Source organism: Charadrius vociferus, unplaced genomic scaffold, assembly GCF_000708025.1.
Source record: "Charadrius vociferus isolate BGI_N301 unplaced genomic scaffold, ASM70802v2 scaffold356, whole genome shotgun sequence".
NCBI lineage: Eukaryota > Metazoa > Chordata > Aves > Charadriiformes > Charadriidae > Charadrius > Charadrius vociferus.
This window is the reverse complement of record NW_009648717.1, coordinates 2,064,835-2,092,386: the sequence shown is the minus strand read 5'-3', so window position 1 is coordinate 2,092,386 and position 27,552 is coordinate 2,064,835. Positions and strand designations below refer to the sequence as shown.

General features: G+C 38.9%; 1 protein-coding gene across 1 annotated transcript; it reads right to left on the bottom strand.

The window, feature by feature from the left end:
* Positions 1 to 2,267: 2,267 nt before the first annotated feature.
* CA12 (carbonic anhydrase XII) lies at positions 2,268 to 26,604 on the bottom strand. Its single transcript, XM_009886722.1, has 10 exons — positions 26,514 to 26,604; positions 23,276 to 23,296; positions 16,506 to 16,685; positions 13,797 to 13,939; positions 12,800 to 12,895; positions 11,063 to 11,126; positions 10,456 to 10,613; positions 9,264 to 9,390; positions 3,366 to 3,450; positions 2,268 to 2,349 (listed from the first exon to the last, which is right to left on the bottom strand). The coding sequence occupies exons 1-10, from the start codon at positions 26,602 to 26,604 to the stop codon at positions 2,268 to 2,270; spliced, it is 1,047 nt and encodes a 348-aa protein (XP_009885024.1).
* Between the last annotated feature and the right edge of the window lie 948 nt (positions 26,605 to 27,552).

The window sequence follows — 27,552 nt, the reverse complement described above, 5'->3', positions numbered from 1 at the left end:
ATTTAAAAAGGAGTGAATCGTGATTTTTGTAACTTGATTTATTTGAATATGGTAGCGTGTTAACTACATCTCTCTTTCTGATCATGCTTGATTTTTCCAGACATCTGAAATGTGCATATAAGAATGACAAAAGAAACATCCTGGAAAGTATCAGAAAAATGTGATACTTCAATGGGTTTATTAAATGGAAGACGTATTTAGATTCTTTGAGCTCAGAGACCACTGGCAGTGCAAACTAGTAATACAGTATTAAAGAAAAACAAAAATTCCCATGAGCTTGTGTTTTCAAATGCAGCATGGATTTCATAGAGGAGTCCATGCAATTAGAGCATGTTACAAGTGGGAGTAGCAGGAATAGGATTTGTGTGGATCCCTCTTCAGTTTGTTCTTTTGCTTAAGAAATAGTTCTGAAGGAGACACTTTTTGCCTAATGTGTAATATGTTTTCTTTGCTGGTAACGTGAGACTTTTCCTCACAGTAACCATGTAGTACTTGACTGAGGTTTTTATGCTTCTTTTTACAGATGCCAAGGATGTTGCATGCGAAAGAGAGTGATTGATCAATGTTTCTAATCAGCTCAGCTGAAGATTAAAATACTAATTAAAATATTACTCTACTAGAAGAAACATGAGAAACCAAAGAAACATCATAAAAATGTATTATTTGTTCTTGTCTTTAAACACCTGTATTCAAAGAGTAAGTAATGTTCCCCATAGCACACAAATGCTGCTTTTTAAGTAATTTCAAACATTTCAACAAGATGATCTTTATGTGCTTGTTTATGTGAGATAAAAATGCGGGCAAATGCAAGGTACTTCATTATAAGATTATGCCCCTAAATGTCACGTACAGTAGGTATTAATAAGTTATTTCTCCTTTCACTCAAAAGCTTGCTTTTGACATCAGACAATTTTCTTGGGGGTGGAAAGGGAAGAATATAAAGTATAAGTATGCATCTGCCACACGTAAACGGGAAAACACATACAATAAGAATTTATTTATTTAAGATCACAAATGTGGTAGTGGTGCTATTGAATGTAAAACAGATCTAAGTGTAAAGTTCAGATTGGAATTTCCCTGGTAGTGTTTAGCAGCATTCAGACCTGAAGTTATTTTAGGTATAAACCTGTGCTTGATCACTTCCTGGCTGTATGCTGAAGTACAAGCATTTCAGACCCTCACTTTAGATGTCAGATTCAGGAGTTCTGTGTACATCTGGGGCTAGGCTGGCTAATGCTATTCTTCCTGAAGTCAATGACATTTCACATTGTCTTCAGTGGAAACAGAGTTTATGCTTCTCACTATCAAAAATGCATAATGAGACTCAAAAGTATCTAGCTCATGAGATTTGAAAAAATAATTTTGATTACTTTCTAATAATTAAATTGCTGAATTCAGAGAACTAAATCAGCAAAACCATCTACTGTATAATTGCAGTTGTAATATATACTGTAAAATCAATCAAGATTTCATGATTAAATTGCAAGTCTGCTTAAAAGGAGCAGCAACTGAATCATGTCCACATCATTCATACGCACACTATAAATAAGAGCAGGATAATAAGACAAGATGTTTCTCTAATTCCAATGACAGACAGAGACTGACCTCCATAACAGATTTGTGAGGCTGTGTAATAACTGGAAAGTGAGCTGTTCCTCTAGCAGTAGTATTCTTTCAGCACTGAGTTCCTGGGTTTAAACCCTATTAACAATCTGTGTGGCTCTCATTGTGTTTACACTTGTCTTTTTCTCTAATATTTCTGTTACAAAGCCACTGGTGAATGTACTAACATTGTTTGCTGTGATTTTAGAAACTATCCACTGAACAACCTACTTCAAATTCTGATCTCAAATACACATCGCCCTTTACCTTGTTTATATTTATGGTGCTAAAACTAATACCTTGATTTAGAAGGGAAGAGTGCTTGTAGCTTGATGAGTGTCCTCAGATTTGAATACCTGTGGGAAATTCTGTGCTAAACAAACCATAAAATTGGAGTTTAGGATTAACTCTAAAATCAGTTAAAAGTCCCAGACTCAGTAAGCAGCAAACATGACAAGAATGTGGTGAGGAACTTAGCTCAGGAGTATTCAGTGATCATAGCTCCCTGGAAAACAAGAGAACAAGGACTACAGAAAGCTTTGGGCTGGTATGTTTTTAGAACACTTTTGAGTCTTATCGTTAGCCAAGAACAAGAGATGTGTTCCGCCAATGCAAAATAAATCAGTGCAGTGAATGAAAAGGGGCTTTTGTGACAGAGCAGGACGTCAAAGTTTGGAGATGTCTTCCTCCTTGTGCATGCCTGGCTTGTAGATGACTCCTCTGTTGTCTTCGCCTCCATTTTTGCAGCTAAAATAAAACAAATGTATTAAATAATTGTAATTATAATGAAGAAAAAGCACTATCAGTTACTTAAAATAGTCTGTTATGCCTGCATGAGATTGTTTTTCTCTGTACCAGTGCAAATGTCACAGTAGCTTAGTGTTACAAATATTTCAGGAGAACGCATTCTATGTGGCAGAGTTAATGCTGATTGAAAAGGGATCAGGCTTTAGGAAAGTTTGTAATCTTGGGGTTTTTTTTCCAGAATTTGGCTTTGGTGGCAAACAGTCTGGCTAAATGATCTCTTGTCGGTACAGATTTCTTCCCCTTAAATAATGTCACCTTTGGGAGAGGTTTTTTCTAAAACTCCGTTCCCTTCTTGTTTTCCTTACTACTCTAGGAAAAAATGAAAGGATTCAAAAAGCAATTGGGAGCAGCAATGCTAGCAAAAAAGAACAAGAAAATGAACAAACGGCAACAGAGAAACAGAAAACTGGGTAAGTCTGTTATTGACCCAGCCTGCTTGTCCTGCTTAGTCTGGAAAGCGAGTCTCACTTCCTAACTGCTTGTGGGAGCAGTCAGTACCTAGAGTGGAAAGTGTTTTTGTATTCTCCGTGGTATGTACAATTCCCTATTTCCTGTCCTCGTATCTTTTAAGGGTTTACATGACTGCTGTTCCAGTAATTATTATTTTGAGGAAAAAAAACCTTATATGGTTGCTTTTCACAAAAAACAACCATTCCTACAATGGCAGAATGGTGGCCACTGTGGCACAAAGGTCACAGCAAGTAGAGACCTTTTAGCCATATAGACATATTTTGCTGGCAATAAAATAGAATTACTTTGGAGTATATGATACAGGAGAAATAACATCTCCAGTGATAAAAACAAATCAAAGCTTGTAGGAAGAGATAGTATCTTATAAAAGATCAAACATTACCACTATAAAAAATGTACGAGGTTTCAGACACACAAGCTCTTCTTTGTGTCAGAATTAAAATTTGGTTTGACTTTTCCTGTGGTGTGACAGCCGGACATCTTACCTTTTCCTCTTCAGTAGCCAGACGGCTACCACAAGAATGATGAGAACTCCCAGAATGCAGGCTATCACAACAGAAACAACAAAACCTAGGAAAAGAAGGAAAGCATACAAAACAGTGAATTTCTTTTACTTGAGAGGAGAAGGTTAGTTTCTAATCTGTCATAACATTTGCATTCTGCATCTAACATTCCTACAGCCTGCTCATACCACTTTGCAATTATGGAATGGATAATTTTGCATAGATGTATACTGGAAGGTCCTAATCCCACAACTGGACCCACAGTTCACTATGCTGTGAATTTAGACACCTGCTGAAGTCACAAAGCCAACATGCAGGTGCAGGCATTGCAGATCAGAAACTCTTTGGATTTCAGTGCTTTAATGTATAAGAGAGCATAAGCAAAACTGAAGAACTAAACCCAGGCAACGAAGGATAGTAAAATTTGCTGCCTTTTGTTTTTTCAAGGGAGAACACTGTTGAATATGGACAGCTGAAGAGTGATGTGCTTTGTTGTTGAGAATATTGCTTAAAGGCATCTAAGAAGGTAAGAATGAATTCAGGATATTAGTATGAAGAGCTGAGTGATCTCATGTTTGCATTGAGATGTTAAGCATTATCATTATAATACCATCTTTGATAATGATATTCATATATATTTTTGGGAATTAAAGTATTTTTATTTATTTTGGCCTTCCCAAAGATCCTGAAGGTAAGCACTCTTTTCTTAACTGCATTTTCATAATTCATTTACACATTGCTTTTCGTACTTTATCAAATGACTGTTTCTCTCTAAGCAACATCAGAACCCTTTCAGAATGAAGCTGACAGGTTTCATGTATTCCATCTAAATATTTTCCTTATTAAACCAACTGTTGAGAAAACAGAAATGTAAAAGGTGGAGTTTACCCTTATCCCATTTAACCCATTAGATGCTTTATTAATTTTAAGTCCAACTGAATAGAAGAAACTTGCTATCCATGGAGTTGAAAAAACCCTGTATTTTAGAAGAGGGGAGTTTTGTTATACTAAAGATGTGTCAAATGGACAACAAAATATAACACCAAATAGATAATTATAGAAAAAGAGCTTGTAGTTTGAAGAGGAAGGGTAGGGTGCGTTTCTTGTTTGATGAAGAGACCTTCTTGCAAAATTTAGTTAAATAGTATTTCAGCATGGTGCTATAATCAAAACTGGACGCTGGTTCCTGTTTAACTTGTGGGCAGTGGAAGGTTTGAACATTGTAATAAATTTCAGCTGCATGTATGTGAAGCTGATTTTACTGGAATAGAGTGCTGACAGGCAAAATACACTATAAACATGTTTGAGTTTTGCTGAATAATCCTTTAACATTGGAGACATTTTGAAATGTAGTTCTTGTTAATAGTGAGCATGAATTTACGTTTGAATTATTGGCATCAAAATGTGGATGACCTAACAGTTTGTATTTTTGATACAAAACACAGCTCAATGGCCCCATCTTGTGGCGTCTGTTCTCAGATGAAGGTGGCAGCCCTCAGTCTTATCACTGAGAAGGCAGAATAGTTACCCTGAAAACCTGCTTTAGTAGGGGCCTATGGTGGGCACAACAGGATTTCTTTCACAGATTTCTGTGGTTGCCTGGCCAAAGCCATTATTCTGTGTATAATCTCTCCTTCCCTTCTTAATAAGCGTGCTCTGTTCCTACCAGTTGGCTGCATCAGGCTGGGCACTTGCAGCGAGTAACCAGGTGCACTTTAATTATGCTTTGACAGGAACCTTTTTTTTTCCTTGAGGTGAGGGGCTGCACCTGTGAGGGAGCCTTTGTGACCGTAGTTGGTGGAATGTGAGATTACGGGGGTGATTGATGAATACCTGTTTTGAAATGGTTAGAACATTTTTTTACGGTTCACTGATAGAGTCAATGAGCTTTTGTAATTAAATGTACTTAGACTGAATGGGGTTTCTGTTAAAGTAGCACTGAGCAATGCCTTTTGTAGCCATAGAGACCATTTCTTGGGTGAGAACAGCAGGATGGGCAATAACCCATACAATTCTACTCTGGTAAGTCATGCCAATTTTAAAGATACGTTGAAAATGCTTTTGTAGCTGGTGTCAGCTCTGCATGAGAGCCAAATAATGTGGCTTAGCAGAGGGAGAGCCAAATGTTATTCTTGGGTTTGGCACTGGTTCACAGCAACAGTTTGGAGAAAGTCACATCTGGGTCAAATTTTCCCCCATAGATGGAATAATAATGCTTACACTAGTTCTGTGAAGTGTTTAGAGATTCCTGGATGAAAAGCATAGTGTCTGATTTTCAGTTGCTGGGATCATGGGTTGTAACTCTCTACATTTCACTTTTAAGTATTGAGTGTGATTTACAGAGAGAAGGTAGTCAGGTGCTGAAAGGTCAGCTTAAGAAACAAATGGAAAACTGCATTTCTCATTTCTGACTGACCAGTCTAACTCAGAAATTCATAGATGCGGTTAGAAATCAGCAACATACCCTTGCCAAGTCCACCAGGTATCGAATCTTGATGAATTAAGAGGGTAGAAAAAGTAAAAGATGTATCTCTAGGGTTCCATGGTGAACCGGTCTTAAACATAAGGTAGCTGCTCACTCCAGAACTTCTGTTACTTCATTAAGTGTTTCTGGAATGGAATTGCTATAGTAGATAGTTTGTGCATGGATTTAAGAAAGACCCTGAAGAAGGAAGCATTACAGTCTCAAACTTGGCAGCCATATTGCAGGTCTTGATTCTGCTGTTTAAAATCATTGTACATAATCTGACTTGAGCAGGGTTTTGAACGGGATTACTAAAATAGCCTTTCTGGACCCAACTAGTTCTCTAGCTGGTAGCCAGTGTTTGAGAGTGGAGGTTTGGGAAGAAAGTTTTACTCCTCTTTCTGGTCATATAAGAATGCCATGGAGGACAGGGATATTTCTAGTTGGCTGATCCACAAAAGCAGAAAAAAGACTGACATACTCTAGTTCTTTCCTTTTTTCACTATTTAGCCATCTTTTAGTTTACTCCAAATATTTTTGGTTCACCTAATACCAGTTTGTATATTAATTGTGGGGCTATTAGGGATTGTTGATGATTTAGTAAACTTGTAATTTTCTTATATTTTTTGGTTAGAACCTAGCAACAAGAGAACTACTAGTGCAATTCTCATTTTAAAATGAGATTAAATTAAGGCATTGTTCTATAACCATTATACTCTGCAAGTGGTGGCATCAGGACTTGATCAGAGGCATGAAGATAGAATAGAATATTATGACTATGGCTTTATATAGTACACAATAAGAAATCAAGGAACAGAACCAGCAAAATCCCAAGCGTGACTTGTGTATGCCCTGTGAGTTCTGTATAGTCATAAAAATAACTTTTGTCTAATGCAGAGTCATATTATAGTCAAGAAAGAAGGTTTCCACTTGTTACCAACACAATACAAACAAATCAGTTTGCTTAGCTGATAAATTGGTAGGGAGGTTGTTCTGTTGCTTATTCTGGACTGTGAAGCAGTAAGATTAAGGTTGTTGCTTACTGCAGAGAACTGCACGTGAGGAGAGACTGCAAAGACTCTTCATCATGCATGACAGAAAGATATTCATGATCTTTCAGGAAGTGAAAAATCTTATTTTTTTGTTAACACATGAGGTGATGCAGACTGATGCAAAATTTTGGTAACCAATGGTACTCAGTATTTTGTTTATACTTAAATATTTAGCTATCTGCTGCTAGTAATGGGAAAGACGGTAAGATACTTTTGGTAGCAAATAAGTAAGGAGGCAAATGGAGAAATGACAATGAAAGCAGAAAAATGCTTCAGCTGCTCGACTGGAAAGAACTACTGTGAATTTTTGGGCACCTTTTTTTGAGGTATCTGGAATGACTGCATTCCAAGCTTCGAGAATTAGGACTGGAGATGAAAGCTACTTAGCCATTTTTGGGGCAAGTCACTTTTCTAGGCCTTGATTTACGAACAGGAAGCTGTGTACAGACAGGAGCGTCCTTTTGAGAACCTGAGCACCTTTAAAGATGCTCAGTAAAAAGTACAAAGTCATACAGCTACGTCTTTACTCATCGGATGTAACATCTTCATCTCCTTAATCATATGCTAAACAAAAAGGTATGTTATGCTGTTTCTCTGCACCTCAAAACTGGGAGAGATGTAGCCTTTGTCACCAGAGCTCTGGAGATTATGAAATGTGGAGATTTAATGAAGAGCTGGGGAATAGGAAGTCATGGCTTGTAGTTCAAGCCATATAGTCAGTCAGCTCAGAACTGTTAAAAACTTTTTACTCCAGTAAAAATAAAGAGAAATGAAGATCTAAATCATTAGAACTCAATGACAGAAATGTGCTTAAGTAGGAAGGACAGTAGCATCAACATACTTACTTAAATAATTACTAAATTATGTGCAATAATTCCAGAGAAGGTGCTCAAAAGAAACTTTGTGGTAGAATTATGTTCCTCCTATGGGAAGCTTTAGAAAGATTTTAAAATGTTTCCGTAAGAACTGAAATGGTCCCCAGCCACAGAATGACTTCTGAAATTGTTTCTGGGTTTTATCTCAAAGATGGAGGTTTGCTTCAAATAAGGGCCAAATGCTGCTGATGCTCCACACTGCTCTGTTTGGGAGTTTTGATGCAGCTGATCTGACAAAGAGACCAGCGAACTTTTGATGACTAATCTAAATAATTTCTGATTTCAGAGAAGTGTTTTGTCTGGGATTTGTTTTGGCTGATCTCTAATTTTCACTTTTCTCCTTTATGGCTTTATATTAGAAAAGATACACTATGAAAGGGGCTGTCTACAGAGGGGAATGGCTACTGCAGTATGCCTGCTGGGAGGACTGTTCCCTGCAGTGGCTATTGTGTGAAATTTCCCAATATAGACAACTGTGTTTTCCATTCTTTCATCTAGACAGTGAAGAAACTACCAGACAAAGTTGAAATGATGTGCTAACATGTTTTATTAATTTAAAAGTTTACTGCTTGGCCAATCTTTTTTGTGAAGTCTGCTTTTTTCTTTTAAAAATCTTTTACTCTCAACTTCGAATAGTATAGTGGCTTGCCTAGATTCATCTGCCTTCAGCGTATGTGCCAGCTTCCAACTGTTTACCAGTATTTTTTTTTTGCAAGAAAACACAGAAATTGGAACAATAAATTTTTCACAAACATTATACTCAAATGCCTTGCTGTAGGGCATACCTAAGCTTCTCACCACAGATGCAGGTTTTTGTGCAGCCTTCCCCCCAAGCCTATGCATTGTCATTGTGTAACACTGCATAGTTAAACTTTCAAATCAGTTCTTCCTCATAAGGTGGCAAACTTTTTCATGTGTAACCCTGGATCTTACAATCCAGTGTTATGAATTATTTTTATTTGTCAAGTTTGAATTCCTCAAGGACCTCTTCTGATTTTACGTGATTTCCCCAAAATAGTCTCCCTGAAAGTTATGATTCCCTTTAAATGTATGGTCTGGATAAAAACAACCCTGATATTGCTGAGAACCAGCAAATGTCACTGGTGAGACAAGGCCAGCTCAAGCACTTACGCTGACCGAAACAGCTCAGCTGTAGTGAACTGTTTAGTGTTTGGAGTGACAGCAAATATGTCTGCTAAGCATGACAAGGCCAAACATGTCTTCTTTCTTTCATCTCCTTGTCTTTGATCAGAAGGGTTGCAAGGCTTGCCTGATACCCAATGTGGAAAAAACCTTATATACTCTTTTAATACCTTATTCTTGTACAGTTGTCTGGGCACCAATGCAGTAAGAAAATAAAAGGGAACAAAGTGGACTGTGGGAAAATGAGATTTCTATATTTTTGTAGTGGTACAGGGCAACAGGACTTTCAAGTTTACACAAATCACTGTGCACTGTTTCTTTGCATAGAAGCAGTCATACAACTTACCTTCACGGAAGGAGATAAAAACCAGCCTTTCGTGAAATTCCTGAACGTTTCGGAAGTTATCAACCATTTCTAGGGGTTCTGGGTCATCACTCTCTGTGCAGTACATGGCTGTTTCCAGTGCCAGCAACTATGAAGGGAAGCACCCTGTTCAGCTCCCAGAATACAGAAAAAGCAATGCCAGTGTATGATCACTGAGAGTGTTTGTTAGAAATCAAAGGGATAGTCAAAGGGAAGAGCTATATAATTAAGTAACACTTAAGTCTCTCATGGCTGTGAGTCCAAATACAGAATAATGTGTAAACAGTGTGACATCTCCAAACCGATACCTGCATTTTGTTAACATGCTGATAAAATTAATCCTGCTTAGTAATTATACACCAGGAAAACTGGATGGGAGGAAATATGGTGGCCCTTTGCAGCATGTTCTCCCTAGCACAGTCTAACTCCTATGCAGTACTAAAAGCTACTTCATGAAAGAACTCTGTACTTTGGTAAAGACATAATCTGGCAGAGTGGACAAAGTTAAGAATGGACTTTCATAACAAGGAGCATGCAGTGATTTGATCAGAGATTTTGATAATAACATTTTTCTCCTGTGTTTGTAATTAGGTGAATCAGATGATAGTGATTGGGAGTTTATAGTTTATGTAAGTGGCCACCTAAGAACAAAAAAGTTAATTAGGTAAGCACAAAAAAAGTAAGTTGGAGAAAAGCCAGGGGATTCAAGATTGACAAATAGCACATCACATACTTTTTAGAAATCCAACCTATCGTAGGCTGAAAGTAGCACTAAAATGAATAGTGAATAGAGTTCAGACATGAAGCCTGAACAAAAATGATCTTGAAATGACTTTGATCTTGAAAGACTCAAAGCAAGGAGTGAGTACATAGTGAAAACAGAAATTAATCTCACCTGGCTGTGATTTTTCAAGTTGATACTATACCAATTGCTGTACAGTTGTCTGTCCTTTATTTATTCTGGTCAACTGAATAACTAATCATGCTAACCACAAACAGAATAGGATACTGATATATGACAGTTCTTTCTTGTTCTTCCCACTTAAAGGATTTTAGCAATGGTCATCTCTCAGTTGTACACTAATGTAAGATCCAGAAAATGAGAATATATTTTTACTGTTTACTGTGTTTAGCAGACACCAATCAGGAAAACATGTGCTGTATTTAAACTTGCCTGCTCTTGTGAAATTTTAACGGGCTGTCGGAAAACTGTCCAGAGAACACTAGGGTAGCAAGGAGGAGTTGTCAGGGATCCTTCATAGCGATAATACTCATCCAGTCTGTCAGGAAGCAGTTCTTGAATATTGAAACCAGGGACTTTGACCATCTGATCTAAAACAGGGGATTGGTGTTAAATGCTGTATCATTACTACACAGGTAGTGAATTTGTTTTTCATTACGTAGGATGCATTTAGTCATATCACTAGGAAAAGAAAAATACATTTTTACAGAGATGATCTCAGTTTAATAAGGAATACAGCTTTTTATGTTTCCTATGTACAAATCTTGGTTTAGATACTAAATCAGAATTCTGTAAGATAAACTGTGGCCATATTAACCAAAAAACATAATGTGCAAGAAATAAGGCCCAGTCAGAAACATTCGGTGCACGCTAGCCATACACTCTTTACAGAAAGGCACTGCATTTGTGAGTCTTTCACAGTTTGTGACAGGTTTGTCTGGGTTTTCTGGATTGTTTCTTAAGCCGGTTCAATCCCTCTTGGGGCAACATCTGATACTCTTAGCCATTCTCAATCCAATGCAGGTTTATAACCACTCACCCTTGTATTTCACATTCCGGAAGTGCCTGAAGATCTTTTCATAGGATGGGTTGAAGGGTCCAATCTGTAATGAGCAGACTATTAACAGCTGTGCAAATCACCGCAGTCTGAATATGAGTCTGCACACAGCAGACAGCAGTATTTGATGGCCTCTGTTATAAGTGTCTCCACTGTCCAGATATTCATATACTAGAATGGCGTAAGTACTCTTTTTACTCAAAACATTAACACTATCCTCAGAACCCCAATAATGCTCTTACTCGCTCCAGAGCTGTTAGAGCTGCTTTGTCATAATGCTATCTTAACAACTGCAGTGTAGACGTCTTGTGTGCGCTTGAAAGACCCTATAGCCCTTGCCCATTCAGCGTGCTGTGCAAATGAAGAGAAACTGTTTCTTCTGAGAACATTGCAGGCACAAGTTCTCAACTGACAAGCTTCTCAGATCATCTGCTGGTTTCTACTCAAAGCCACATTTTTCCACCCACAAACATTTTTTAGTCTGCTGCTGCTCCTCACAGTCCAGGAAGATAAAGAATGACACTATTGGGTACTGCAGGGCTGCTGGCAAGGGCTATGACTCAACTGTCAAACAAGACCATGATTTTCAAGTGCTACCACCAGCTTTTCAGTCTAATAATCAATGCCTTTTTGATGAATTCTTTAGAGTTGGTGCTCAGCAACTCCTCTGACAACCAGACATCGTAAACTGGTGTCCTTAAATCAACTGTAATAACCACCAGCTGTCTAAAAGTTTTTCAAAGGCCTAATGTCCATTGTTCCCTCATTTGATTTTTATATACCGTTGCTTAGAAATAACCGGAATCCCAGTATTATTCCCTAGCATAATATACAATAATCTTCACAACTGCAACTTCCAAATGAACTGAAATTTATCACAAAATTATTGTCAAAGTCTTAGAGTTGCTAGGAAGTGAGCTTGGATAATATTAATGAGAATTAGAGCTTTGTCTGCTAACTAGAACATTTTCACTTTTTTGATGGAAATGTGAAAACCCGTGTGTTTTCAGGGTTTTTTTATGCTGCAGAAAATCCTCACATTTAAAAAGCATCTTTATAGTTATTTTATTGAGGAGTTTTAATCCTTAAGAAAAAGGAGAATTATATATGTACAAACTTCTACATATTTTTCTTTCAGATCATTATTATCTTTAATTGCTTGTATGTGGAGCTTTAGAGGAGAAAATTGGAAAGCTGTCCTTCTGTCATCTTAAAAAGGCACTGAATTTACTTGTTTACTGTAATCTGTGATTCAAAGAATCTGGGAAGTTTGCGACCTGAAGACTGTGGTCAAATCCTAATTACATATAATGGCCAAAGCCAGGGTTGTGTCTGCCTATGCCTCTCTGCTATATTAACACTGTTTCATGCTACAACAGGCAGTTTTGAGTGAGCGAGCTTGAAATTCACTGTTGTCTGTTGTTTGATAAACTCTACTAATACTTATTTTGTAAATGAATGCAAAAATGGATTTAACATAGCTGAAGTTAATTTACTGAAAAACATGAGGAAATATTCAGAATTCCTCTTTTCTTAAAATGTGTTCCTGTTTATGTATGTGCTGCTGGAATCTAGCCCTTTTTTGTGAAAGCGAAACAGCAGAAACTTTATTCAACCACACCATCGTTAAATAATCTGGGTAATTTTGCATGTTAAAGGTCTCTGATAAATTAATGATTGAAAGCGTTTTCTAAACAAAAAAAAGGTCCTGCATCCTACCTCAAGAAGAATAGCCAAAACCGCCAGTCCATCCACTTTGTCCATTGCTGCTGTTATATCTGGATATTTCTCAGAGTTGTAATGTACAATATGCAGCTACAAAGAAGGAGATACTATGTTATGGTAACAACTGGGGCATGCTCACATTTGTTTCACAGCTAAAAAGGACCAGTGCAGCCACCCCAGACTAAGACAATACAATGGGTTCCTTCAGTGATTTCTGGGTGTAGTGGTAAGATCTTTTAAGAGAAAAGCAAAAGGTCCTGGAACTCCCATTTCCAGCCCCACTGTAGCTGAGTTACACCTCCCTCTATATAATGGGGGGGGGAAGAGATCGATCACTTCAGCTTCAAGGCTTCTTGACTGTAGTACTAGTACATTTTTATGAAGAAGTAACACCTTAGCACTCTTGGGGATCTCTGATGTTTAGAATGCAAAACCAGTGTTAAATGTAACTAGAGAAGAAACAGATTCCTAAAGTGCTGTTATGCAAGCAAATTATTCTGACTGATTTATATTTTAATCATTTTGGGGTAAATATCTGATTGGTACTGCTTTTTGAAATCTATTGCCAAATTGATAATTTAGGATTAGAAAAGATAACAAGTAGTTCTTCAGTGGATAGAAGGAGGTGAGTAAAGGTAGTCAGAGAAGCAACGTCAGGCAGCTAAAAGATATAACGGGTTTACAGAGAAGAGCCAAGGTGTCAAATATCTAGCAATTTGCTTGAAATTACTCAAGCGACCCAGTGCCAGCCCTGAGCTTAGAACCTAAATTCTAACTCCCTGACTTGTGGCATATTCGTGACAGTACATCAGAGTCCATCCTTTTCGCAGTGCACAATGCATTTTTTTTAGTATATACACAGATCATAAACACTTGGATCAGAACCTTGCAGCCTTTTACAGTCATATACCCAAAATAAAGATCCTACTTTGAAACAATGGGACCTGCCCAACCTTCTCAGTTTTCTCTCCCTGATGTGAGCTTGTCTTACCTCTGCTGCAAAATGCTTCCCGCTGACTGTGTGCTCTGAGCCTTCTGACCTGTTTCTGTTTCCCCAGTGTAGGTGAAGTTGAGATGCTGTATATTCAAACGGGAGGTTTCTGATGTACATAGTAGGCGACAGATACATTTTCACTGTAGGGAGACCAAAACCAGGTGGGAGCAAATGATACCACAGCTTTTAAGCACAGGGCAAATAAAAATACCGTGTCCAAGTATATTACGTGTGGAGCATGAACAAAGCAGATTCTTAACTCAAATCCATCTCAGTCTGTGGTAGGAGATAAACACTTTAGTTGTCTTTAACCCTTTCTAGGCAATTCAGGAGAATTTAGAATGTACCCTTTTTCTGTTTTCTTAAACTAAAGGAATTGAATGTGAGAATTGTTGCTAATGGAAATCTTTTTTCTCCCTGAAGAATGCAAAATTATCTCAGTCTTATCGAAGAGAGTTACTGATGTGTCAAAGCACAATTTAGCTTCATGTGCCTTCTTTGAATCCCCTTATAATGGTTGAAAATGGCTTAATAAATTCATATTTCTGATGGTATTTTTAAACTTTTGTTATATTGAACTCCTCTGCCTCTTAATCTTGTTTTAGGACCACATGGCAAAACCAAATAAACTTCCCCCTCTACCCGCTCCCCCCGAAACCCAGAGCATTGATGCCAAGTAGCTAGATAATCACAGGCCTTAAGAACTAGCATTTCCTCTCTTGGCATGCTGGAGGGAGACCTTTATACGTATTGTCCTCCCTTCTGCTCACTGATGCTCTCCAGTGTGGAAGATAGGCTGTTTGGTTTGGTTTTTTTCCCCTGTGTAGAAATTACAGTAGTAATTCTCAACTCAGCAGAATCTGAGTTGTTCACTTGAGAAGTTCGGTACTTCATAAAGCAATGGGTTATGTAAAGAACCAATCAATTTCTTTGAAATTTATCTTTATTATTTTTCAGTGTGAATACAAGTTTTTTCTGGAGTGTCCCAGACAGGTTTTGCAGGGGAAACAAGGCTCAAAACCTTAATGAAGAAACAGCTGCAAAACGATGTATTTTTATGCTAGTGCTAAAAAAAAAGCTTTTTTTTGAGCTCTACTGTTTTCAGTCTAGCTGAAGTAGGTAATGGCATCTGAATTTGCTGGCTGCTGAAGCACATTAGTTATATGTAGGAATGACTTATACCACAATACTGAACATCCTACTGATTTCCTATCTAGCCATAAGAGAAGCTAGCAGCAGATGGTGTAATGATCACTCTAACACAGGGTCATTTTCCCTACTCAGAGCAATTAAGTTTTGTATCTGAGTGAGGTTTCTAGAGTGGGTCACATGTCCCCTGCTTTCTAGGAGGGCTCTGACCTTAGAAGTGATTTCCAGTTTTAACTGGGGGGGGGAAATATTTTGTCTTGGCTTTCATTAGGAAGGAGTTGAACTTGTTTCAGGGGCGAGATCTGACAATGTTAGTCATGTAGGCTCTATGAAGAATCTGCTTTTACCTGTGTGACTATTATGTGAGGGGCAGGCTCTCAGTGGTGGTTTTTGGTCTCCACCTGCTCTCTGGCACTGTTAAAGTCCACAATGACAATGTTTCCTTCTCTGTGTGTTGCCGGTCACTTACATCAGCCTAATACATTCAACTCTGACAGTACAATCTTTCACTCAGGACCAATAAAGGCCTTAGAAAAAGAAAGTTCACAAGAAAAGGGTGTTCCAGCGATTCCTAGTCTAAAGCAACCTGGTTTTGATGGAGGAATTGATCAAAAGGAAAACCAGGAACCATGCCCTAAGAGGTTGGCCCTTACTAAAGAACGGGCTTATGATGTTCTACAGAACAGGTTTACCCCACTGAAAGAGTGAGAAAAAAAAGAGATGTCTGCAGTTGGGCATCTTTTAACCAAGCATGCCCGAGAAGAGCAGAGGCCATTTCAGAACACAGTTTCTTTTGATGCTTATGCAGTAGAGGAGGATACAGGGAAGGATGGCCTTATAACTGTTCTTATTTTTATGTCTTCAAATGTTTCAGGAAGGAACAAAAAATGGTAGGACTAGCATACTGGTATTGTATATTGTGTCAATATAGTAGAACTTTATGAGACTGCAGCTTCTCAGCTTTTACCTACTGTACTACTTTACCTACTTACCTACTTTGCTTTAGTATTACAGCAGAGAGCACGTTTCTATGCTATTTCTAATTACTTTTCTGTCTTTTTATCTACCTGTCGTATCTTACACTAATGAGGTTTCTATCTCAAGTCAAAAGAACAGAATGGTGCTTCCAGTATTTGTTTTTTCTTTGCCCTCTCTCTCACGTGATTCAGCTGAGTTGCTTTGATTAGACTGAAACGTCAGATTCCTGTTGCATCCATATTTTATCAGTTTATCTCTTTTAACGGAATCACAAAGTCTGTTTCTCTTTCAGAGCACTCCAACCAAAGTAATAAGAAAAGCTCAGGTATTAATTCTGACATGCCTAGAGTTTATTTAAAAACCTCAGTCAGTTCAGCTTACTGTGAATCCATTTGTACTTAGTACATTCCCAAGTTTCCGTAGCCTGTTCTCTATAGATGTAGGTATGCTGATGTGAAAGCTTCATCATCACAGCTTAATTTCATCTGATAATCAAAGTAGTTCACCCATGAAATAAAAAATCATGAGCTTCGGCAACTCTTTCCATCACAATCATTTGCTGTCATTGAGCTCCCTTACCTGAATGACCATTATTGATCAAAGTAAACTCGTCAGTGGAGGGCACATTATAGCCTATGAATTCTAAAGGCAAGAGACTAGAATCATACTGGAGAATATCTTTGTGGAAATCTATTGGTGATTGAAATACTCCACCACAAAATGGGTATTTCTTCGGCCAGGCCTTCTCTCCGTCAGGACCTGTGAAAATTAACAGACACACATTTGTCAAGCCTTAACTATGCAACTGATATAAAACCTCCTCTGTTTCAGCCTTCACCCAAAATTTGGAAAAGGAGCCTTTGCTGAATTTTTAGGACCTTTTTTTTTTTTTTAAACTTAATTTTGTCTTCCCAGTATGCCATTAGATAGAAAAGGGCCAAATGCCAACAAAAATGTGACATTGAGACACTGTACTGCCCCTCAATTTTTTGACACAATCAACTGCTGTTGACATTACTGCGGGGAACTGCAGGCCTGGTAGCTCACCAGGTGAGGCCTGCAGGCAGCAGCACCACAGCCAGCCACAGTGCCTCTTACCCTCTCAAGATGGTATTGTCTCTCTTCAGACCCCACAAGCGTGACAAGTAGAGTTTGGATCTGTGGCAGTATTTGGATTGTTTACTGGCACAAATTACTTTTCCCTATAGAAGTAACAGGCATATGCACAATAATGCAGCTATTCCAGCCTTGTGAAGAGAATTGCTGAAAGAAGTGACTGCATGTTGGCAGAGGAAAGTTTCCATACTTTTCAGTACACAGAAAGCCAGACCCTTATAAACTTTTCCTTATTGTACAAACTGTCTGGCTCTATCTAGCAGTATTGCATAACCAGGGAAAAGCTAACTTGCAAAAATGGAAGGTGTTACGATAATTTGACCTGCACTAACTTGCTCAAACTCTGATGAAACTTTTCTTCACCACAGTCTTTTGCCTTAGGTAGGATCTACAAAGAACAGATAATATCAAGAGCTTTTTAATTGTGCCTTTGATTTAATTACACATTAATAGCTAACAGCTGTTCCCAAGCTGTAAGCTGAGACCATTTGGATTTAAATACCAGGAGAGGTACTTGCAACTTGTGTTTCTCCATGATTCTGAAGATTCGTCATGATTCTTTCTAAGGCAGGAAGGTCTTTTGGGATCACCCAGCCTGATCTGTATAACACAGGCCATTGGACCTCCCTGGATCAATTTCTACTTCAAGGAGGCCATATCTTTCAGAAGGGAAAATAGTCTACTCTTCCTTTAAGCACTGCAGATAAAAGATACTTCACTAGTGCCCAATGGATAACTACTGTCCTTGACAGCTTGCCAAGTAATTATCAAACACTGTGAGTTTGTCTAGCTCTGACTTTGTTTAGATAGTGATTGCTTTTAATCCTTTGCTTTGAAATTGAAGAGCCTCCTGTTAGCTCCTCTTTTTGTTCCTCATTGAAGTACTTATGACATAAAGGACATAATTTCTCATTTCTCTTAAACTAAATAGATTGAGTTCCTTGAGTCTTTGATTAGGCGGCTTGTTTTCCAAACCTATAATATTCCTTGTGGCTTCTTTAAAGTCTCTCCGGTATGTTTACATCCTCCATGAATTGTGAATGCCAGAATCTAATGTTAGATCAGGTCATCGGTGGCAAAGCAAGTTCAGATCTTTTTCTGAAGGAAAATTAACAGTCAGGAGAATATTATTAAAGGCTCACTTTTTAATATGAAAGGCAGTTTCCAAGGATATGGGTAGTGGAAGTGAATCTGACTTAAACATAGTGCATGTGACAGAATTGGCAAGTTCAGTTCTGGTGCTCAAAGACAGACTTACTTCATTGTTAAAGCTCTTGAGGATCATTCAAGACGTAGGTTAGCACATCACATTGTTTGCAGTGTGGATACTTAGGCTCAGTCAGTGCTTTTCAGTATAAATAGGCCTTGATGTTGCTGTAACTTACATCTTTGACTCCAGTTTGCTGCCAATCATATTAATTTCTTTCCTCTTAGATCTTCATGGTACTATCTTAAAGTTATTGAAATTCTTTTTAAAAGCTAATACTGAAATTATACAAGACTGTATACTATCCTCTACATATTTTTTGGCAAATAACAGATCCATCCAGAAGAGCGTAAATTTCGTACTCTAGGATATACCTACTCAAGAATATTTCCCAGGAAAATATATATTAGAATGTACCAGGAAATGATAGTTTCTTGAGGTTGAAACTTGATGTGCAAGAAGCCAACAACACTGAAATTTAACACTTTCCAGGGAGCTAAGACTACAGCAGTGTCAGAAGAATCGGTGAGAAGCCTTTATTGTAAAAAGACTTCATTAATTTTAAAAGATTTGGGGTTTCTGTGCGCCGATAAGATAGTGAATTTGCAAGAAGACTTTAATATATTACATATCATAGTTTTGGAAACTTGATAATTAAATAGGTCATTTTTAATTGATGTATAAAATAGAAGTCTAGTCCCAGCCAGTGGAAACCATGTCATGAAGTACCACTCACTTTTTCAGTACTATGTTTGGATGAACTGAATGCCTTTAAGAGTTGGTGACAGAGTATGGTTAAGTTCCACACCAACATCAGCAGTTCAGATGGGAAACTTTTGTCCTTTCTATAAAATGCTGTAATTATTTCAGTCTTTATGTACCTTGATCTTTACTAGCGGTTATCTTTTCCTTGGCATAAATCTGCAACTCCACTCACAGGTCTCTAAGCTACAGCAGTTTTTGCTTGTTTCTTACTCCTGCTCAATTAAAAAAATGCAACCAAAACAGACAAAAACCCTATTTTGGTACAAAGCCAGTTTTTCTAGAAGTTCTGCCACGTAGTATTCCGAATTTCAGTGCCTCAAAACTCACATCTCAAAGAGCTGAGCTCACTGCAGCTTGGGTTTGCATATGTGAAATTGAGATTTCCATGGTAGATAAACCACACAGCTGGAAGGCATTTCTCAGCTAGCTTTGTTGAAAATGAATGATTGATTGTGAACCAGATTTTCCTTTTTCTGTGCCAGCACATTCAGATAAATTTGGTAGAGATCACATTGTGTTTACAAAGGCTCTGTCTGATCACTACTGAATAAAGAATAGCATGTGAATGTATTAAGATTGGCCTGTACAAGTCCCAAAAGGTAATAACATAAGAAGTATTGCAAAAATATCCTAGTTGTTAATTTCCTTCTTTTGTGACAACATTTGTGACAAAGGGAAAGACCCAGGCACCTCACATGATGTTTGCTGCTATGAGGGTCCTGTCAGGACTGTGTCAGCAGAGCAGTGATTGTGCCATGGCCCTTTCCTACCCACCCAACATTACTGTTCAGCTGTTGGAGTGAGTAAATTAAGGTACGGAGCTGGTGGAAGTAAGACCCCTCCTGCTACCACTGCTCCCAATGCAGCCATGAACACTCGCTGCTGAGTGCAAACTCAGGTTGCACAAATCCAGCTTGTGGGCTGTTTCCTTTTACATGAGTTTCCAGGACCATGTCCCCCTACCAGGCTGTGCCCTCATGGCTGTTTTATAAAAGATGTCTTTAAATAAAGTAGTAATAATTCTTTGGATAGTCTTGCTGCCCAGCTGGACAGAGAGCTTTGCAAAATACCCTCAGCACCATGGCTGCATGCGTCCATTGTATCATCTCCTTTGACAGCTTTTAGCTTTCCATGTCTAAGCCTTCAGCCATCCCCACAGTGCTAGTGCTGCTGGGTGATGCAGGACGGATGTTCCTTTAGGAATAACAATGAAGTCTGCTCCCAGGATGTGTACATTGGCTGACTTAAAAAAAGAAGAAAACAGGCCTGTGACACACCAGTGTTACCAACAGACTTTTGCTCTGATAACCAACTAATATTCATGTTGCTCGAGCTTCTCATGGGGTATCCAAGTTCTCTTGATCTGAAGTAAATTAATGCAGTAAAATGCATTCGTTCAGTTACACAGGGAATGTCTGTGGTATTTTTGCAGCCAGGCAGAGCACTCTGCCCTGTTTTCAGCTGGAAGCTGTATAGCTGCTATTAGTCCAGGCTGAATGAGTAGTGAAAGCTGAGAGTCCAGGCTTCCTGCCACAGTGACCTGACCACATGGTTTCCATTTCACTCAGAGCACAGGCAGAGCTTAGTCATACCATTCTGTGTACACATATCCAATATGTGTATATCTTCCACATACGTGTCCAGGGGGAAGCTTGTGAGATGGAGGAATTGCCAGGGGCTGTAGCTGTCTCTGCTACTCCATTCAAGTGCTGTATGAGAAATTTTGGGCATGTTCTAGTTGTTCCCTAAAGCTGGCATTTCCTAAGGGGAAGTGGAGGAGTCTCAGCACAGGTTTTCAGCACCTCAGTGAATTGGAGTATTGGGCAACAGTAAAACTAAAGAGTTTGCAAGTTCAATTAGCCTGATGTCTGTTAACAACAGTTCTTGTGTCTAAGTTGTTGCATGAAGTCTCCTCCCATGCTAAAGCATGTTAATAATTCTGTTGGCACTATTACTTTAAACTTGGCTGTAAAGCTAGTTTTCTCCATTGTAGATGCTTGTCCACTCTCAAGGAGTGATTCTTGTTCTTTGATTTCATTCCAGCCCTCTTACATTACAGAAGCAGAAAGCCAGAATCCAGAGAATTGTAGCCCAGCTCTCCAATTCTCTTCTGGGGCAGAGGACTTCTGGCCTGCACCTTCCAGCCGCACAGCAACATTGCTAAAAGCTGCATACATGTGCTGTCCTGACCTATGAGGCATCGGAACAATTCTTTTAGTTCTTTAACTGAAAACATTTTTCTCATACACTTCATCTACCTTATCCATTTTACAGAACGTGAAGCAGCCCATCAGAGGAGACAAAGCAAGCCTGTATCAGAGGGGGCTGAGGGCTCATGGCCCATTTCACTGGCCTGTGCTGTTTCTTCCAGGCGCTTTTTCATGGCCTATATACAACAGTAGTGAAATCAGGAAGAACAAAAAGCATCGCTGCAGTTTGACTAAGAAAGAGGCAGATAGAGGAGAGGTTTAGCCTTCATATTTATTGTATATAATGCAGTAGTTTTCCTTATAACCAAGCCAAATGCTCCTTTCTTTGGAAAGCTTGCGCTGAAAAGATAAGGCCTGATGACACGTAGTGTCATCGTGCTTTGCCACCATGCCCTGAGCTACTAATGCTATATCAACATTCAGTTTTATATATTATCGGACTGAACAAATAGAACTCTTATTGACAGTCAGCACCCGTATTTCTACTCCACCCTTAATCTCGTGCCTTGACCCTCCTCTTGACATCAGTCTGCACTGTGATTATAAAGGCTTGACTTCCTTTCCCTTTCTCTTGACTTAATTTTAGTGGGAGGCATTGCAAAGTGTTGCAGGGATAAAGGTAAATGGTGGAAGATGTAGGCTGCCATAAGGAACCAGGATCAGTAGGAGAGGCTCTTTTCTGTCTGACTGCAGTCTCTCTACTCCCCGTTTTTCTCTGTGCAGATGAATGTTCTACCTCTGCTTTTTTCCAGATATGTGAAATGAACTATTCTGTACAAGTTCAGTTGCCACTTTAATTTTTTGAAGTTGCTTTAATATGTTTTTCTAGATTTATTTGAAAATCAGGAGTTGAAGGAAAAACATAAGAGTCTGTTCTGTGAACCATCCCTCTATCCTCCAGTACATGGTAGAAATCAGACTGCAGTATGGAAGTGCTTAACAGGAATTGGTGAAGTTGGGCACTGAGAATAACATGCTGTGAAATAAACACTGGTACCCAAATTCCCCAAAAGGGAGAAGTAACTAATTTAGATACGCATTACCCTGGGAAGGAGGGCAAAACTACTACTTCGATGGTAGAAGTCTTACTTTCCTTACTACCCAGCAGGGTTAGGTTCATCTGATGGCTGCTGTCGAGGCAGAAGCCCCAGGCTTTTGTTACTCAAACTGTGTCAAGCTTTTTTTTCCTAATGAGAATGTGAAATACATGTATGCATACTGGCAGTTAGATTAATACCTGTAGGCAGTTAACAGTTTTCCTTTTGCTTATGTGAAGTGAGTCAGGTAAACTGGAGCACAGCCAAAGGGAGTAGTTATTAGCAGCAAGTTCAATCTCAGACGTTCTTTGTATTGTCTTGGAGCAGCACCAGAGGCTTAAGAACAAGCATTTTTTGCTGAGATTCTCAGTACTGCCTACCTCTCTGTTGGCATGTGGCATGTAAAACACTACTCTGAATAAGGAAAAAACTAGCCAGAGGATTTGATCAATTAAAAGAAAATATCCAGATAATTCTTCCTGAGCAACCATCAGATCCTTCTGGGTTAGTAGCTGACTTAAAGGGCTAGTGTACAAAATAACAGTGCTTTCCGGAGTATAATTTATTCTGCCTTGTCAGTGCTGGGATTTTCAGGGAGCTGAGACTCCAGTAACACGATACAGGTGACTCGCCTAACTCTGACTCTATTTAAAAATGAAGACCCATGAGGGTAGCAAGAGGTATGCTCTTTGCAGAACTAGGCTGAAATGGACTGCTGGTCTGTGACTGGTGAGGAAACAGAAGGCTTTGGGGAACCTCTGCAGTTGTAGGGCCAGTCTTAGTCTGCTGAAGTTCTGTCATTCAGCAAGGCTATTTAGAACCCAATAACTGAGCCTCAGTCACCCAGGTATGAAACCTGATGGATGAATAACAGATTTCAAAGCAATGGGCCAGATCCAAACCTGGGTAAAGATAGTGAACCCAGTAGGTTCTCACCAGGATACATTTGGCATGTTGTCCTTAAAATACAGAGCAAAGCCCCAACTTAGTATGTACAAATTAATTAGTACTTACCGATATATGACCATTTTGACCCTGTGTAAAGACAGAGAAAGTATTACTGTGAATATTTGAAATTGATCTTACTCTGTAAAGAAACAAATTGCCACTTAAAAACACATACTGAATTTTGCAATACTTTTATCTGTCTTTCTAGACCCAGGTGTTGAACAAAACTTAGATACTTTCAAAGATTATAAAGCCTTCTCACCCAAATTGTAACTATAATTATGCCTGTGATCCTGCCCATAGGGATTGACTGTCTTGTGATGACTTAAATCCTAGAGCAAAACTTTTGTCAGGTGGTTGGATATTTTTTTTGTTATGGAATAGCCACAGACTCTGTTTATAGGTACATCCCTGACTTTTTTCTAGTTAGGAAACTAAGGAATATAAATGGGGTGTAGCTATAATGAATCCCCTCACATCTAGTTGAGGAGTTTGAAAAACATCAGTGGATTGCCAGTTGCTATGCTGAGAAACAATGGACAGCCATTTCTGTCCAGCGGCTCTGGGATTTGCCAACTGAAACAGATAGAGTAGATGGACTTTGAAAAAAGGGAGTATGATACACAAACCCATATAGCTCAGAGGATCCTGGGGCGTTGAGTGAGTGTTAAAATGATCAATATTCATCCCTTGCTTAAGGAACTGAACTTGGCACAGGGTCTCTGCCTGTCTTTGGAAAGGTCTTGACTTACTACATGCTCTTTTAATTATTTTTTTTTCTTGGTCCTGAAACTTACTTGAAGTCATTCAACTTACTGTGTAATTGCAGGTGCTTGTCCTGACAGACCTGAACGGTTTTGATTATCATGCTAATGCAGATCTTTATTCTCCGCAAATTTAATTTATTTTTTCTGCTTAGAAAACAATCCTGAATTACAAGTCTTGCAAACACTCAGTGTGCCTGTGTGTGTGTGCATGCAGGCAAATATTTATCCTTGCATGCACATATCTGCTCAGTAAATGATTCTTGGCTGCATTTCTCCTACTCTGAAGCGTGGTCACAGTTACAGCTCTTCTCCAAAGAATGTCGTATGAAATGTTTGGGATTAATTTGTAGGGATGTGCAAAACAGCTGCACTTATTCCTTTTGTATTGATATGTGCTGGGAACACTAAGCACTCTGCTTCCAGTTTGTTGGGACCAGTGTGCCTTGTTCTTTTATACTGGAATTTTCAAAATGAGGTCTGTGTAATCATCCTGGCTCAAGTCCCCATGTTCCTCTCATAGAAGAATTAATGCACTGTCTTAGATTTCAAGATGAAAAACCTCAATCTCCTCTCCCCTTCTCTCTGCAGGGGGTTATCTCTTACTGAGTTTTTTGGGGTGCTTACATCCTCTGGTCAGCATGTTCTGTAGGTAAAACTTGCATGAAGATAGTAACTGACTCAACAGGTTTTAGAAATCGCTACATCCTCATCCGAGCGGGGTTTGAAGAAATACTGGCGTAACTACGATAGCTAATCTCTGCTCATGCTCTTACTGCCTATTAAAATTTGTACAAGGTGTCAAAACTAGGATTTTTATAATCTAGAACAATCTTAAAACAGTCAAGATTTCCAGTATTTTGGGTGTTTATGCCAATTAAAACAAAAATAAATGAAAGCTTAAAGTCTTTTGCCAAGTGAATATTTCCTTAGCCTGTGAGCATTTTGATGATCTGCAATTCACTACCATTATGATTTTACTGATGAGCACAATAAGAGCAACCAGTGTAGGTAGGGCTGACACACATTTGATGCTTATTTCATCTAAGAACAGGAGATGAGTAGATGATCAGACAGCAGAATCTTCTTGATTTTGTCTGAATGAACACACAGAGCTGCATAAGTGATTTGCTGCCATCCCTCAGACTGTGAGCAAGGTTGCTATGACCCTTATTCGGCTTGATAATGAAATGATGATGAGGCAGACTGTGACAGTCTCCCAAAATTGGAGGAGAGTCAATAGAGTATCTGATTCACATCTAGAAGGGAACTATCAACAGCTCCGTATTGTGAGCGCTCTCCTGCCTCTCTGTTGATGCTGGGGTGAGTGCTGATGAATAACACAGTTGCATGCCCATGCAGAGTGGGTTCCTAAAGCCAGTGTATCTGTATTTCACTGATCAATATCCAGGGAACAAATATGTTTCCAATGTCACTTGGGAGCTGGGGAAGTGGGAGTGATTTTAGTTGTGATAATCTAAGTTAGTTGTGTCTCTGATTTGGGAAGATGTCAGAGACAGGCAGATGCTGTAGCTCTTGCCATTTCTTGGTACTGGGTGTCTAATTCTAAGATAGGAATTCTCCAGCATTCCCTTCAGGACATATCGTAAGACATATCTTTTCAACAGATCCTTTCGCTTAGAAACCTTCTGTGTTGTCAGAGAAAGCACTTGGAAAGCACCAAGCTTTATTCTGTTATTCTGGAAAGCACCAAGCTCTAGGAGCCTCTGCCCTTCAGGTGGGACATTCTGCTAGAGAATATGGCCATTTTTCAGAAGATATATGCCCAAAATAAAAAGGTGATAATAAAATCACCTTTAAAAAAGGTGATAATAAAAAAAAACAGTAAAATGCTTGTCTTGGCAGAGCTCTGTATGAAGCTGACTGCTCTGGATTATGCTTCAGCCTTCAGGATTTTTGTCCCATGAATATATCTGCTGAGTAAGTCCTCTCAGGCAATCCTTTACAATGATTCTCCCTCATATCCTATAATCACACTAGGTGGATTATAATTGGCTTGAATGGGTGGAAATTGATTATAATCAACTTGAATAGATGAACAATAACTCCTAAAAAGAGAGTGAGGAGCGCTGACCTCCTGAAACTGGAGGTCCTTTTTAAAAGTAAGGGAATGAGGTCTTGTATATGGGGCACTTCACTGGGATTGCATTCTTTTTCTCTGGTTTAAAAATAAACAGGCCAGAGGCAAACGTGTGATGCTTCCACTAACTCTGAGAAGGGCCAGTCTCTGCTTCATTCTATAAGAAACAAAAAGATCACAAAGCAAGGCATACTGAGCATGCAAGAAGTATGTAACGCAAAATAAATCAGAGGAAAAATTTCTTTTTCCTGTGTATATCAGTATACTTATTCTGAGAAATTGAAATAAGGATACTAACTCCAAACAACTGTAGACTGCAACAATATACAATTTTGAGCATGCTATTGAAATAGTAATAATTAAAAGATACCAGTTTTCTGCATACATTAGCTACCGTAAGTTACAAGTGACAGTAAAATAGAAAACTGAAAGACTTTACCATTCAACGGCGCTTGCACTGAGAGTTGTGTCTTTAGGAAGAAAATAAGTACAGTGGTGACTGTGACTGTACTGAAGCTCTTGACTGACATCTCAAGGAAAGACTTGTAATATTCCGACAGTTCACAGGTTACTCTGCACTCTGAAGAAACTCCCTTGTAGATATGTGGCAAATAACAGAATGCACACATAGAGAGCTTCTGCTAATGAGTTATTGCACTTCTCTCCCCTTGTCTCTCTCCTTCCTTTTAGCACTGCTTTTTATAAAGCTCCCGAGACTCAACCCAAAACAAATGATGTAATCATACCTGCCTCTAGGTCACAGCACCCTCAGAAGACTGATCAAATCCTTCATTACCTCAGTTTTAGTGAGCTCCTCACAGGGAAGACTCTCGCACGTAGAGAGAGAATTTAGATGTGGAACTTCAGAAATTATTCAGCAGACACACAAATGCTTAAAAAAGCTGTTTTCTTATGGGCCATACCACAGTGGAGTTTTTGTAGCCTCTTTCAGAGTGTCTCACTCAACTCCCATTTTTGGATCAGTGTGCGTTAGTATAATGGGCCACTGTGAGGACTGGAAGGAGAGGAAGAGAAGTGAGGCTGTGTGTAGGGCTGTTAATAACTCAGAGGGGCCATGAAGACTTCCCACAAAAACCATCCAACTTGTCAGGAAAGGATTTTTTTTAAGATGAAAGCTCTTGGAACTGGGAAAACACATGAAGCAGGGAGGAGTGAAAATCCCTGAAGATACAGCCCCTGAGTCTAATGTTATGTTCAGGACATGTATGGAGAGGGGTAAAAAGGAGCACAGGGTATAAGCTAATGTCCTTTTCTGAGGAATAACCTCTTAAACTGAGTGCACCATGGATAGCTGAGGAGCAGAAGGTGGGATTGAAGAAGCTATTGGTTTTAGTTGCGTACATTATGATTTATAATTGTTATTAACCGCTTCCTACATGTCAGTAACAGCTTTGTAGCATGTATTATTTTTGTTTGCTCAAACATTATTTTCAGCATTTTTGTTTATCAACTGCTGT